Consider the following 14,583-nt stretch of genomic DNA (forward strand, 5'->3'; position numbering starts at 1 on the left):
TTAAAGTCATTAAAGGACTACAACAACCACTAAAGCAAGAATAACACACAAAGAAATAGTGGAGCCACTTCGCTAGTTCACCCATCTCTTGGTGTCCCCAGGCCTGCTGGCATAGAATCCTCGCCTCAGGATGGAGCACAGGGACACCAGAAAATATCTGCTGCCTAGTGCCTATTAAACGTAGCTTCCCAGACAATGGAAGCCATAACATCCTATTAGATCAGGTGGATGAAACTGGGGAGTAGCAGCCCATCAATAATCCAATCCTATGCTACCGTGTTTCCCCAAAGACAACCCACCCCCAAAATAAGCCCTAGCCTGATTTTTGGGGAAGCCCTACCCCCAAAATAAGCCCTTGTGAAGTGGGTGGGCGTGGCACACAAGGCAGTCTTTCCTTCCCCAGTCACCTCATGGAGGCTCGATCCCTTAATTGTGGCCATGGATCAGCTGAGCGAGGGCTGGGAGCGGCCTCTCATTCTGTCTCTCTGGGTGCCTGGAGGTGTTTCCAGCACACTTTTGCCAGCTCCAGCCCTGCCCACAGCGCCAAGCAACCTCACAGCTGAGGGTCCCTCTCTTCTGCAGCTTACCTTGTGGCTCTGGGGCAGGCGGCGACCATGGTTTGCGCTCCACCAGGCCTGGAACTCTGGTCTTGCTCAGGCTGCTGCTATGAGGCAGAAAGCCATGCGGTGCATAGAAATTGGATCCCCTCCCCCCACCTCTGTCTAGCTGCTAGGCCTGCTGCACCTGCTGCTGCTGGCCCCATGGGGGCTCTTCGCCCTCCTGGCCCCCCTGCTGGCATGGGGCAACTCGGCCCAGATCCCGCGGAGTGCAATGCTCTGCCGCAGATTTGGAGCAAACCTCCTTTTTCCCTGTGCAGGATTGCAAGACTAAAGACTTCGAAGGGAGCATTTTTGGGATGTGCATCTGTGCAGGGCTCCCCAAGGATAGGACGATCTGCAGGGAAATGGGGGGGATTTTCCTGCCAATTGGAGCAAGGCAAAGCCTCCAGCCTCCAATCCTATGCAGGGAAGGTGTTGCGGCAGAGCATTGCACCAGGAGACCTCCGCAGGTAACATTTCTGAAATGTTAACCTTTACTAACATACTCACAGGAAAATCATCCCCTCCACCACAGCTTGATTTTGTTTTCTTTGAAGCTTTGTGCCAAGAAAAGTCCATTCTTTCTCATTCCCTTCTCCCGCCTCCGCCCCTCCGGGTGTTCATCTCAGCTTTCACAAACAACAGTCAGCCGGGGTGAAGGCTCCCTCCTTGTCAGGGCCCATTGTGAGTGGCCACCAGTGGAACCATGCCTCCTCACCCGCTGCTGCCCCCCACCACCCCCACATACATCTGGAATGAGAGTCAAGGAGTGTAGCTGTGCCCCAGCGCCTGCAGCACTGAGTAGGCATGCAGACTGGCACTCAGCAGGCCAAAGGCAATGGTGGATACAGGTGGCATGGCTCCACTGGTGGCCACTCACAATGGGGCCCTAGGCCCTAGCAGGCTGGCAGTGCTCATTCTGACTGTGCGTGGGGTAGCTCCAGTGGGAGGTAGTGGAAGCTGATGGGTAGAAGCCGGGGATTGGTGGTGGGCTGGGCCGGGCGGAAGGTGAGGTGGCTGCAGAGCCACTGCAGGTGAGGCAGACGCCAAAGGCTGTAATTACCAGTAACATGGTTGTTAAGGGAATATGGCTTTGACTTTGACATTGACTTAGCTTGTCAGGAGGTTGCCTCACTTGGACTCCTGACCAAGTTGCTGGTAAGACCATTTTTGAAGGAGGTGCAAGGCATGTGGGGCCTCCTGCTGCTCTTGCAGCCACAATCAACTGCAAAAGCGGGCGCACATCTTGGAGGCGATGGCCGGAATGGCACCCGCAAATCAGCTGTTTTGTGAACCAAGTTGCTGGTAAGACCATTAGGCAAAGAGGCAAGACCCCCACCTCCCAGTACATGGGGGGAGGGGGAGGAAAATAAGACCTCCCCAAAAATAAGACCTGGTGCCTTTTTTGGTGGCCCAAAAAATATAAGACCCAGGCTTATTTTTGGGGAAACATGGTATGTAGAGTTTTAAAGGCCAACCCCAGCACTTGGTGAACTGGACCTAGAAACAAACCGGAAATCAATGCATCTTATCCAGCAGAGGTGTAACATGTGCTCTGAAGTTTCTGAGTAGTCTTTAAGGGTAGACCCATATAGAACAAAGTCCAATTGAGAGGTGACCAGAGCATGAGGGGATAGAAATGGACTCGGAAAAAGTCTGGGCGGCCATGGAGTGGGTGCCTCCCCACACCCATAAGCAGCTACAAAGTTTCCTAGGCTTTGCTAACTTTTATTGACAATTCATCCCCACCTTTGCAAAAATTGTGTTACCCATTAGTAATCTCCTAAAAACAAATGGAGAAGCTAAACCAAAGCCTAGATGTTCCCTCGAGTGGACCATGGAGTGCCCAGCAGCATTTGAGAAATTGAAACGGTTGTTTGCAGCCAAACCCATCCTTAAACATCCCGACATGGAGACCTCCTTCATAGTCCAGGCTGATGCCAGTGACGTGACTGTGGGGGCGGTACTACTACAAGCTAATGATGCTGGGATTTTACAACTCTGTGCCTACACCTCCCGGAAATTAACTGAAACTGAATGGAGATGGGCAATATGGGAGAAAGAGGCATTTGCAGTCCGATGGGCCTTGCTAACTTGGAGGCATTTCCTCGAAGGGGCGAAACACCCTTTTGAGGTATGGACTGACCATAAAAACCTAGAGGCCTTAAAAACGCCCCAGAAATTGTTACCTAAGCAAGTTGGTTGGGCTCAAACTTTAATCGTTTTAACTTCTCTTTACGCTATCTTCCTGGGGGAAATAACTTTATGGTGGACGCTCTATCTAGATTAAACCAATATAATAGCACCCGGCCGGAAGTGATCTGCCTGGTGATTCCCTCCAAGCAACTGGCTGCCCCCAGTGGTCACCAGAGTCCAGAGGAAGGTGGACCTTGATCCCACTGATTTATGTAAACAGCTAAAAGGAGTGCTTAAAACTAATGACTGGTTCTTATCCCACTCAAACGAGTGCACTATTTGTGATGGTCTAGCATGGGTGGGCGCTAAGTTGTATGTCCCCACCAGTTTTCGGGGGACTATATTACAGCAGGCCCATGACTCAAAGCTGCTGGTCACTTTGGGTTTGTCAAGACTTTATATTTAGTTAAACAGCAGTTCTGGTGGCCCTCTTTGAAAAAGAACATAGAAGCCTACGTTGCTAGTTGTCCTGTGTGTGCTTCTGCAAAGAGGCCACCTGGAAAGCTGCCTGCCTGGACTTCTCCAGAATATTGCTAGCCCTAGTGCTCCGTGGAAAGAAATATCCATGGACTTTATTGTTGAGCTACCCGAGAGCTGGGGAAATACGGTCATTTGGGTGATCACGGACTTATTTTCCAAGCAAGTGCATTTTGTACCCTGTTCCAAGATTCCCTCTGCAAAAACGCTAGCTAAACTGTTTATTCAACATGTGTATAGGTTACACGGGGTTCCGGGATGCATTATTTCAGATGTGTGTGGGGGGGGTACAATTCACCTCCCTCTCCTGGAGGGAGTTCCTGAAGGTGTTAGGCTCTGCCCAAGGCCTAAGCTACTCCCATCACCCTCAAACTAACGGGGCTTGTGAATGTGCTAATTTGGTTCTAGAACAGTACCTCAGATTTACATAAATTATCAGCAATACAATTGGGATGACTTATTGCCTTTTGCAGAGGTTGCTTATAATAATTCCATCCATAGTAGTACTGGTTTCACCCTGTTCAAAGTGGCTTCTGGTCAGGACTTTGTATCCATTCCAGAGCTGCTGCAGAATCCCCACATCCCTTCACTAGTGGAATGGATTGAGCAGCTTCAGTTTATCTGGCCTGCTACTCATAAGGCTAGATGAGGCTCATTGAGCCCATAAGAAATATGCTGACAAGAAAAGAGCTATGCCGAAAGACTACCAGGTTGGGCATAGAGTTTTCTTGTCTACTAAGTACTTACAGACTACTCAGAAGTCAAAGAAATTGGGGCCTAAGTATGGGGGTCCTTTCCCTATTGTCAGGATTGTCAACCTGGTCATGGTACAGCTACAGTTACCAAAAACCCTTAGAAGAATTTACCCTGTGTTTCATGTTAGCTTATTGAAACCTGAACATACCTCCTCTCTCCAACCAGATCAACCTAACCCTCCTGTACCCTGCTCATAGAAGGAGAGCAGCACTTTGAGGTCAAAGAGATCCCAGATTCCAGGAAACATAGGGGGAAAGTACAGTATTTGGTCGCCTGGAAACATTTTCCTCCTTCTCAATCTGAATGGGTGAATGAGCAAGATGTCAAAGCACCAAAACTTTTACAACTGTTTCACACTAAATACCCTGATAAGCCTTAGACTTCTTATTGTAAAGTCTTTTGTATATTGGGTTGTTATGTTGTTTCTATCTGGTTTCTTTTGTTTTGTGTTTTCCTCCAGAGCTAACACCTTTACTGCAGGAGGGCCAAATGTCAGCCTCTATGATGCTTGCTTGCTTTCGGCTGCCATAGTAACGGGGAGGGGGGGGAGATTGGCATTTGGGAGGGGGATGTGAGCTGGAGAGAGATGCCCTGTGTAAACGAAAAGGGAAGTTTGCTCCCATGTTCTACTGCAGAGCTGAATGGACTTGTTTAACCTCAGTCAAGATCAACTGTCCCAGAATACCAGATGGGTGAAAACACCTGAAGATGTGACTGGACAGGATTGTACATTTACCCTCAGTCCTATCGGGGAGGGATTTGGGGATACTTTCAATATGTAACTTTCACGCTTTTTGCTTCAGATCTTGCTTTTCTTTCACTGCTATAATTTCAAACTCAGTAAAAGTACCTTTTCTCTACAAACATAGAGTTAGGGTTTTCCTTTCTGGGTTTTGAAAGGATGCACACCTGACAAATACTGAAATTTAAGTTGAGAGTGCCACCTGCTGACGAAAGGAAAAATTACAAATCTGGGAATACCCATATGAAGGACTGTGAAAATATCTATTGGATTATTTTTAACTACCCCATGACTACTGGAGACCCAAATATGAAAATAAGGAAGCTATCTAATTAAAGAGACCCCCGAATGTTATGATAGAAGATTAAACTTGTAAAGGGGACACAAAAAGGCTTTTGATAGCCTCTGGGACTATCTAAATGGAACTGATTGTTTATTTATGGTATATAAAGAATTGGGATTAGTGCACTCCTTAAAGGGCAATTTAAGGACTGAATAAATAGTTCTTGGACTGCTGGACAAAAATTGAATTTTTAAAAACAAAATAAGATGCTGTATAAGGAAGAAATGTGTGGAATTTCAAAGGAGAGGGCATTACTTTTTCAAAACACAAAAGACATCATGGAGAAAGGTTTTAAGGAGACTATGGAAAAAATGGTGAATACCATACGTGGGATGATGAGTAAAGACCAAGATGCCCAGGAAAGGGAGGAGTCAACAGAAGAAATGAAGGAAGAAATAGACAAAGAGGAGACAACAATGAAAATAACAGTGACTGATGAATTAAATCAGGGGGAAAATATACTAAGAGAGTTAGAAGATAAGTTTGAAAGGGAGATAGGGGCCTAGGCAGAAATTTTGGAAAGTAGGCAGTGGAAGAGGGTAGAGGTGCGAGAAATACCTAGATTGAATAGCCAAGAAGCAGATGCAGACAGAGTTAAAGATTCAAGAGAGGAATTTGAGAGCAAGTCAAAAAAAGCACAGCAATTAAAGTATTGAAGTGGGCAAGAGAAGATGGTTTTTCTTTTTTGTTGTTGTTCTGATTTGCCTTTTCTCTTCTCTCTCTTTTCTTTTTTTTAGGTAGGTGACATGACTAGAAGTTAGTATAGGAAGGATAGAAAGGTAGGATAGAAAGAAAACGTCTTTTAATAAAGGGTGATATGAAAGTTAGAATAAATGATAGAAGCAAGAGAAGGGGGAATATTAGTGCATACACTTTTATATAATAAAATAAAAGTAATAAGAGAAAACAAGGAATAATTGAATAATGACAGATTGCAATATAAATTTGCATTATTAGAAATATATAAGTTGATTGAATGTAATAACCATGATTAATTCTGTTAGTTTTATTTGTATTAGAATGTATGACACCTAGCTGTTCACGCATTGATATGTTTGTAAAAAAAGAAGGGAGTTGGACCAGAAGAGGTTCAAAATCCCTTCCAACTGTGTTGGAGAACTGTGTTGCTTTATGGGTTAGAAGGAGTCTGGTAGTATATTTTCGGAATAACAAAAGGCATAAGCTTTTGTTAGTCAGAAAAGATTCTACTGGTCTCCTTCTAATATAGTAGATATCATTTTTACATCAACTTTTTATTATTATTTATTAATTAAATTTATATGTCACCCATCTCATGGTCAGGTGACTTTGGGCAACTTATAACATCACAGAATTTAAAAATTGAAATATTAAAACATTGAAACATTAAATATGAAAATTTATACAGATTAAATACCTGATAAACCAGAATACAATGGGGTGGGAATGGGATCTTCTTCCTGGTCCACTAACCACCTCCAGCATGGAATGCCTCCAGGGCATTTGGCAGAGCCAGGTTTTGAGGCTGTTTTTGAAGGCCACAAGGATGGTAGCCACAGCAGAAAAATTCTTTCTTCTGGGCCTTGCCCACCAGAATTCTTTGATCTACAGTGTTTGCAGCATGCCCCTTCTACCAGAACAAGTAGGGTAAGCCAATACCATTGGGCTGAGACAGTTTCCCAGGTAGCCTGGATCCATGTCATAAAAAGACTTTAAAGGTGATAACCTGCTTGAACTGGATTCAGAAGCAAACTCGCAATTCCCCCATCCAGACCCCCAAAGTCTCCAGCCATCACAAGAAAGCAATAACAACAACATTTAGGTCACCTGGGATAGAAATGCAGTATAAAGCATACTGATGATGCCTCATCCCATGCTGGCAGAATATCTTACCCAGCGGCTTCATCTAGATATTAAAAAGAAGTGGGGAGAATATTGAACCCTGTGGCACGCCACAAATGGCTATGAACTGGAACTTTTGATCCCTATTAATCCCAATCAGAACCAGTCTTGGAGAAGAGCTGAACCAGCACGAAACTGCCACCCATCAGCAGATCTTGCAGCTGGCCCAAAAGGATACCATGGTTGATGATATCTGTCAGTGTATAAGAAATTATGAGCTGGGATAGCCATAACAACAGCTCAGCCAATGGGAACTGTGTGGTGACTAAGAAACAGGATCTGTGTGAGCCAGGGAAGAAGGCTTTGAGCCTGGGTGGATTCTGAGTTCTGGTTCTGGCTTCTGCTGCATGGGTATACATGCATCATGCCTTATATTATTGTATATAAAGAAGTTTCTTTTATACATGAATCCTGCTGAATTATTTACTTGTGTGCTGGTTGGATTGCTGTAAACTCTAACAATACCAAAGGCTACTGATAAAGAGAGCAAGGATGGATGCACTATCCCCACCCTGCTATACCAGAATCATCCTCAATGCTGTCTCTGTCCCATAATCAGGCCTGAAACCAGACTGGAAAGAGTCCAGATAATCCATTTCATCCAGCTGCCAAGAGAAGATGATTATGAAAGTTGTCCAAGCAGGTAGGATCAAATGATATTTTTTTGAGGAGGGGGCAGATCAAAGCCTCTAAAAGATCCTGGGAACATCCCATCCTGTAGTGATGTATTTATCATTGCCTGAGCCCACCTGAAGGAGTGGGCTCAGGCAATGTTGTGGAGACTTTCACTCATTGTTCCTATTCCACTGTTACCAATGGAATATTTTTTAAATTTTTTCTCAGGTCTCCATTTTTGTCAGAAAAGGAAGAGATTTGTTTGTTTGTTTGAAATGTATTAAAGAAATAAGAATTAGTCAAAAGAAGGAAAGTTCTATCACATCAGCTGTGCACTGAAACAAAAACAGAACTGAACTGCAACAGAAGTTGTACATCACCTGAATCCTTGTTGCTCCTCATCCCATAGACAAAGATGTCCTTCACAAAAGCCTTGAGTTCCAAGTCTTCACACACTGCTTCTTCACTTCCATAATATATATTAATAATATCTGTCACAAAACTTCAGAAAATATAAAAAAAATTAATGAAAATGTATATTGTCACTTTAATTTTCAACCCTCCCCAATTAATAACTTTCATCTATGTGTGAAAATATGTATATCATATTTTTTGGAATATAATTAATATTCCACCTTAATTTTTGGGGAGGAAAACAAGAAAAAAAGGATTTTGCGTCTGCCTACCAGCATCAGGATCAGCAGCGTCCTCACTTCCACTTGGATTTTGATAATAAGTAGCACAGATCTTTTTATATATATAATTTTTTTATTATAACACAAAATAAAACAATACAAGACATACAACATTTATATACAGAAACTCTTTTTACAGCTCTTTCATAGTGGTCCTTCCTTATTATTTACTATTTGTACAAATATTACTTTATCTTATTCCATATTACTATCTGTCTCCATCATTTCATTTGAGTCACTATGTTGTATTTTACCAATTTTCCCCATTATTTTCATCATTTCTTTCTCTCCCCTTTATTCTTCTTCATCATTTTTCCTTTCCTCCAACCACTCATATCATCTGTACCAAATTTTATAGTATTCTGTATCCTCTTTTTTCTTGAGTTCTTTTCTCTGTTTGTCCATCTCTGCACATTCTAATTTTTTTTTAATCAACTTCTCCTCTGTTGATGTGTTTTCTTTTTTCCAATTTTGGGCATAGACTATACGGGCAGCTGTTAAATGTGTAGTATTATATATTTTATTTCCTTTGTATAGTTTTCCTTGAAGATCCCTAGCAAGAATGTCTCTGGTTCTCCTTTATTGATTGTTGCGTTATTTTCTCTAGCCACTTTTTGACTTTGGCCCAGAATTTCTTTGCCATTAGGCAAGTCCACCAGAGATGGTAATATTTTCCATAATTGCTTTTACATTTCCAGCATACTGAACTTCCGGCGGTGATGTCATTGTGCCAGGAACAAGAGAACAGTGCTCCGTTCTCAAAGTTCCAATATTTTCGATTAGGAAGCCGATCCAGGCGCTATTGACCTCGGAGGGGTCAATAGAAAAAAGAGGAAAACCCGAGGACCTCGGTGAGGACAGCAATCCCTCTGAAGGTTCAGGGGAAACCTCTTAATTCCGATTGGAAAAAAGCCAGCCATTTTGGCTGGCCTGAAATATTGACAGCTGATTAGTGGGAAGCGAAGATCAAATTAAAGAAGACATTGGTAGGAAACAGAAGGAAGAAGAACAAGAATAGAAGAAGGTACTGCTATAAAGTGTGAACAGAAATGGGTGAAAGTGAGACTCCAAGCACGCGGCAATAAGTGGCGATGGAAAAGTGAGTGGAGTGGAAAACATAAATTGACAGTGACAGCGCAGAAAGTGACAGGTGGTGGAACCGGAGCGACTCCAAGAGAAATACCATTAAGGAGTTGTGGATTACAAAATAAAATATAAAACAAATTGATTTTGGAGAGGAAAGTGTTTGGAATTAGAACTCTAAGCGAGGTGAGAGAGACCAGAGAAGATCAGAAGAAACAACATGAGGCGAGAGGTGATTTTGACAGCGGAAAGTCAAATGAATGGCGGATATTGGAAACTATAACACAAGCAAGTAGAAGGTGAATCCGGTCGAAATCTGAGTATTAAAATAAATAATTTTGTGGAAAAGGACGATATCCAGAGGAGAGAGGAAGAGGAGACAGACAGACCTTGTTATAAGTGGAGATTGTGACGAGGTGAGCGACTGGCAGCAGATACCGGAGGAGTGGAGAGAATGGCTGACTGTTATACAGAACCTTCCTGTCTGGAAATTAACGAGTGGTGGAGCTAAATTAACTTTATTAAGGTCTTTTTACTGAACACTTGGATCATATTTGGACACTTGGAATTGGACATTTTGAGTGTTGGACATTTGGATACTTAACTTAAAGGACATTGGACACAATTAACAGAGAGAAGAAAGTGGAATGATGTGTTAAGGATATTGTTGTTGTGTTACCAAGCAGCAGAGTGTAGAGCACAGAGAAACGTTGCTGAGAGCAATGAATAAGAGATGTGCAAACTGGTTTATCAGAAGTTTACTTTATAGTGAAAAACAATCTCATAGTCTTTAAATCAATCCAAGTCTTTGCCAGTTAAATCAGTCCAGTGATACAAAAATCTTCTTACCACACAAACAGTAGTTGGTTAGAATAACAAACTCACTCTGGTTCACAAACCACGATGGTAGCAGATCCATCCAACGATGATAGCACAATGGTAACAACTTCACACACTATGGTAACATAACTGAATACTTTACAGTACCCTTCTTAAATACGTTTACAACTAGTGATTATCTAATTACAGCATGACTCAGCATTACAATGAATCAGCAGGAAAACTTTAAAGTCACACAATACATATTCATATTAAACATATATTGCCTGGACAACTTGTTAGGCTCAAACCATATCCTAACATGATGCAAGACTGAAAGAAGAAGATACTATAAAAGGAGGAAGGATAACATTTAATGAAGTAAAATCCAGCTATTTAAACTTGATTATTAAATATTTAATTAATTATTAATTACTAAATATTAAGTAAAAAGTGACATATATATTGTTAGTCCAGCTTTTGGGTTTATACAGTGATTTATCTTACTATTTGGCCTTTTATTATCTTGCACACTTAGACTTATATTATAGTTAAATTAGATTGATTATATATACCGAAGAAAATACATTGTGTTCAGTAATTAAGGGTAATTGACATTAGCTAATAGTAACTTAATAGTAGAGTAATTAATTATAAAAGGAAAAATTGTTGTTATTAATGAATTGCTGAAAATTTATTCTTGAATTAATGAATTGCTGAAATCTTAAACTTTTCCCTCCTCTCCCCCCACTACTTTTTCCTTCCCTTATTTAAGAATATTGTGAAAAGATAAAGTAGGATATTTAAAACTGTGAATAAGTATATGGAAATATATATAGAGATTTTGATTGTGTGATAGAGAAATAGCAATATAGTAAATAGTAAATATTACCATACTTGGGCAGTATTTTAGGATTGTTAGACACTATAATTTGAACATTAATATAGATAGAAATACAAAGATCTAAATAACAAATCAGTATATGAAATTTTGGGGACAGATAATACAAAAAGTACAAATGGCAACTACAGGTTCATCATTGGCCGCCACAGAAAGGGCTCGCAACTTGGGCGTCCTCCTGGATTCACGGCTGTCTTTAGAAGAGCACTTGACGGCCGTGACCGGGAGGATTTTTCATCAGGTTCGTCTGATCCGCCAGTTGCGTCCCTTTCTAGATCAGGACTCCCTACGCACAGTCACTCATGCCCTCGTCACCTCTCGTCTGGACTATTGTAATGCTCTCTACATGGGGCTCCCCTTGAGGTGCACTCAGAGGCTCCAACTGGCACAGAGTGCGGTTGCGCGGGTGGTTATGGGAGTGACGTGGAGTTCCCATGTAACACCTCTCCTGCGCGAGCTGCACTGGCTCCTGGTGGTCTTCTGGGTGCGCTTCAAGGTTTTGGTTATCACTTTTAAAGTGCTCCATGGCATAGGACCTGGTTATCTACGGGACCGCCTCCTGCCACCAATAGCCTCCCACTGGCCAGTACGCTCCCATAGAGAGGGGCTCCTCCGGGTGCCGTCGGCCAAACAATGTCGACTGGCGGCCCCTAGGGGGAGAGCCTTCTCTGTGGGGGCACTATGATCTGGAACGAGCTCCCCCCGGAGATACGGAGGATCCCGGATCTGCGCACCTTCCGTTGCGCGCTCAAGACTTTCTTATTTCACCAAGCTGGCCTGGCCTAAATCTTCTCCCCTTTTAAATGTAAATTTTAATTTGTTTTTAAATTATTGGGTATTTTAACTTTGTTTCAGCCAAATTATTTAATTCGTTTTTATTCTATTTTAAATTTTTGTATTTATGTGTTTTATCTTATGGCTGTTCACCGCCCTGAGTCCTTCGGGAGTAGGGCGGTATAGAAATCCAATAAAATAAATAAATAAATAAATAAATAATGATCACTAAGACAAGCAAGAAGATACCCTCAAACCAGATGACACTCTCAGCTTCTCCAGCACAGCAAAGGCCAGTTGACACTATGTCAGGGGCGGAAAAAGAAAAGGTAACCTCCATCCTCAACATGCAAAACATTCAGTCGGTATTAGCAATGATTCAGGGGGGAATGAACAAAACGCAAGAGTCCACAGCTAATAACCATGAAGAAACAAGGAAAAATCATGAAGAACTCAAGACAGATGTGGGAGAAATAAAAGATAACATTAAGAAAATTGATGAGAAGATTGGAAAAATACAATAGAACATTGCGGAAAACGAGCAAAGGATCCAAAAAGTGGAGGAGAAGATAGAACAAACGGACAAGAGAATGAAAAAGATGGAGCAAAATCAAGTGCCAATCAACAAGGATCTGGAAGATTCATTAAAATACTTAGAAATGGAAAAGGCATATTTTTTCCTCAGATTCCAGAATGTAGAGGAACAAAAAGACGAAGATCTAGGAGAACTGATGACAGAGATACTAGCAGAAGCAACCCAGAGGGATAAGGAAGACGTTCGAAGAGACATAGATGAAATCTATAGAGTCCACACCAATTATTCCCAAAGACACAAGTTGCCTAAGGAAATACATATTAGATTCACAAAAAAATCCATTAAAGAAGATATCTACAGGAAGATGCGAGAAGGGACAATTGTATATAAAGGAAGGGAAATTATGACTCTCAAACAAATCCCAAGAAGAATAAGAGACCAAAGGAAAAATTATAATTTCTTAATGACACAATTGAATAAATACAAAATATTGTTCCGATGGCTAATACCGAAAGGGTTACTGATTTCCTGGCAGGAAAAAAAAATACAAGGTTGACAGTCTAGAAAAAGCACAAGACTTTTTTGATCAGCATTTTGTGTTGGAAGAGGAACAGGAAAGCAGAGAAGAATTAGAGACTAGGAGTCAAGAGGTACACCAGACAGAAAAAGAAGAAAAAGTTCAAGAAGAAAAAAGAAGATTGGAGAGAGAAAGAATTGAAAGAGAGGGAGCGAGGGAAAAGACACAAGTAATTACAAGAAACACAAGAAGACTAAGAACAACAAACAGATAGAAAACAATAATGGAACAAGAACTAAAGATGACCTCAATTAACATAAATGGACTAAATTCACCAACCAAAAGAACACACATATTCACAAAATTACATAAATTGGAGATGGATGTCATAGTTTTACAAGAAGTCCATATTAAGAAACAACATCAAAAACTATTAGAAAACCAAAGATTAGGAATACTATACACATCATTAGCAGATCAGAAAAAGAGAGGAGTTGCAGTATACGTTAAGAAACATTTAAAAACAAAGCAAGTATAGATGTATAGACAAAGCAACACAGATGGATGGATTTTGATGATAGAAATACAAACAGAATAAAAAAAATGTTATTAATATCGATATATGCACCCAATGGAAATCAAAGTGAGTTTTTAAAACAAATACATAACATAACTAAGGATTTGGAATATGAGAATATTTGTATCATTGGAGATTTTAACGCAATTATGGACACTGAAAAAGATTATCAGAGCAATAAAAAGAACAAAACCAGGAAAAAAACATTACCGGATACATCCAAAGACATGGCGGATAAACTACAACTACATGATGTTTGGAGAGAGACGAATAAACAAGCAAAACAATATACATTCTATTCTGGCCCACACCAATTGTGGTCCAGAATAGATATGGCCTGGACAGCCTCAGAACTTAGGACAGAAATAAAAGTCATAGAAATATCACCAAATACATGGGCAGACCACAGCCCAATAACAATAATATGGAAAGGATATTGGAAACAAAAAAGGTGGATGATGGACACTGGAATGATTAAGGACAAGGAATACGCACAGATGATTAAGAAAGAAATGAATATGTTTTTTCAGATAAATACCAAAGAACAGACAACACTCCAAAACCTTTGGGATACAGCCAAAGCCTACATAAGAGGCCTTACCATTTCATATACAGCAAAGAAAAACAAGGATAAACAACAGAGAAGAAACAACCTATTAACAGAACTCAGAACACATGACTTAGAACTGCAGAAACAACCCCACAATAAAATAATTAAAGGAAAATTAAAACTTGTTAAACATAAGATTAATTTAATTACACAAACAGAAATTGCACAGAAAATCAAATTGACAAAACAAAAACACTTTGAGCATGCTAATAAAACAAGTCGCTGGTTAGCGTATAAATTGAAAAAGGAAAAAGAGAAGAACATATACCAACTGCAAGATGAGGTAGGGGAAATATGCCACATAAATCAAGACAAAAAATGTATAGCAAAAAATTTCTTTCAGAACCTTTACAAGCAAGAAGAAATCAGGGAAGAGGAGATCAAGGAATATTTACATAAAACAAATATCCAAAAACTGGAGGAGACACACAAAGAATTATTATTATTATTTTTTATTTTAAAA

The 14,583-nt window shown here is 40.8% G+C and overlaps 1 protein-coding gene across 4 annotated transcripts in view; it reads right to left on the bottom strand.

Annotated features, from left to right (window-relative positions):
• Positions 1-14,583, bottom strand: part of ALOX5 (arachidonate 5-lipoxygenase) — a 200,435-nt gene that overhangs the window by 25,744 nt on the left and 160,108 nt on the right. For all 4 annotated transcript variants that reach the window (XM_070940865.1, XM_070940866.1, XM_070940863.1 and 1 more), the window contains exon 11: positions 7,990-8,111. In XM_070940865.1, coding sequence (XP_070796966.1) covers positions 7,990-8,111 — 122 coding nt within the window. The remainder of the gene's footprint in view (positions 1-7,989; positions 8,112-14,583) is intronic.

The sequence above is a fragment of the Pituophis catenifer genome, unplaced genomic scaffold (assembly GCF_029215685.1).
Source record: "Pituophis catenifer annectens isolate HBS135680 unplaced genomic scaffold, rPitCat1.0.hap2 SCAF_3, whole genome shotgun sequence".
Classification (NCBI taxonomy): Eukaryota; Metazoa; Chordata; class Lepidosauria; order Squamata; family Colubridae; genus Pituophis; species Pituophis catenifer.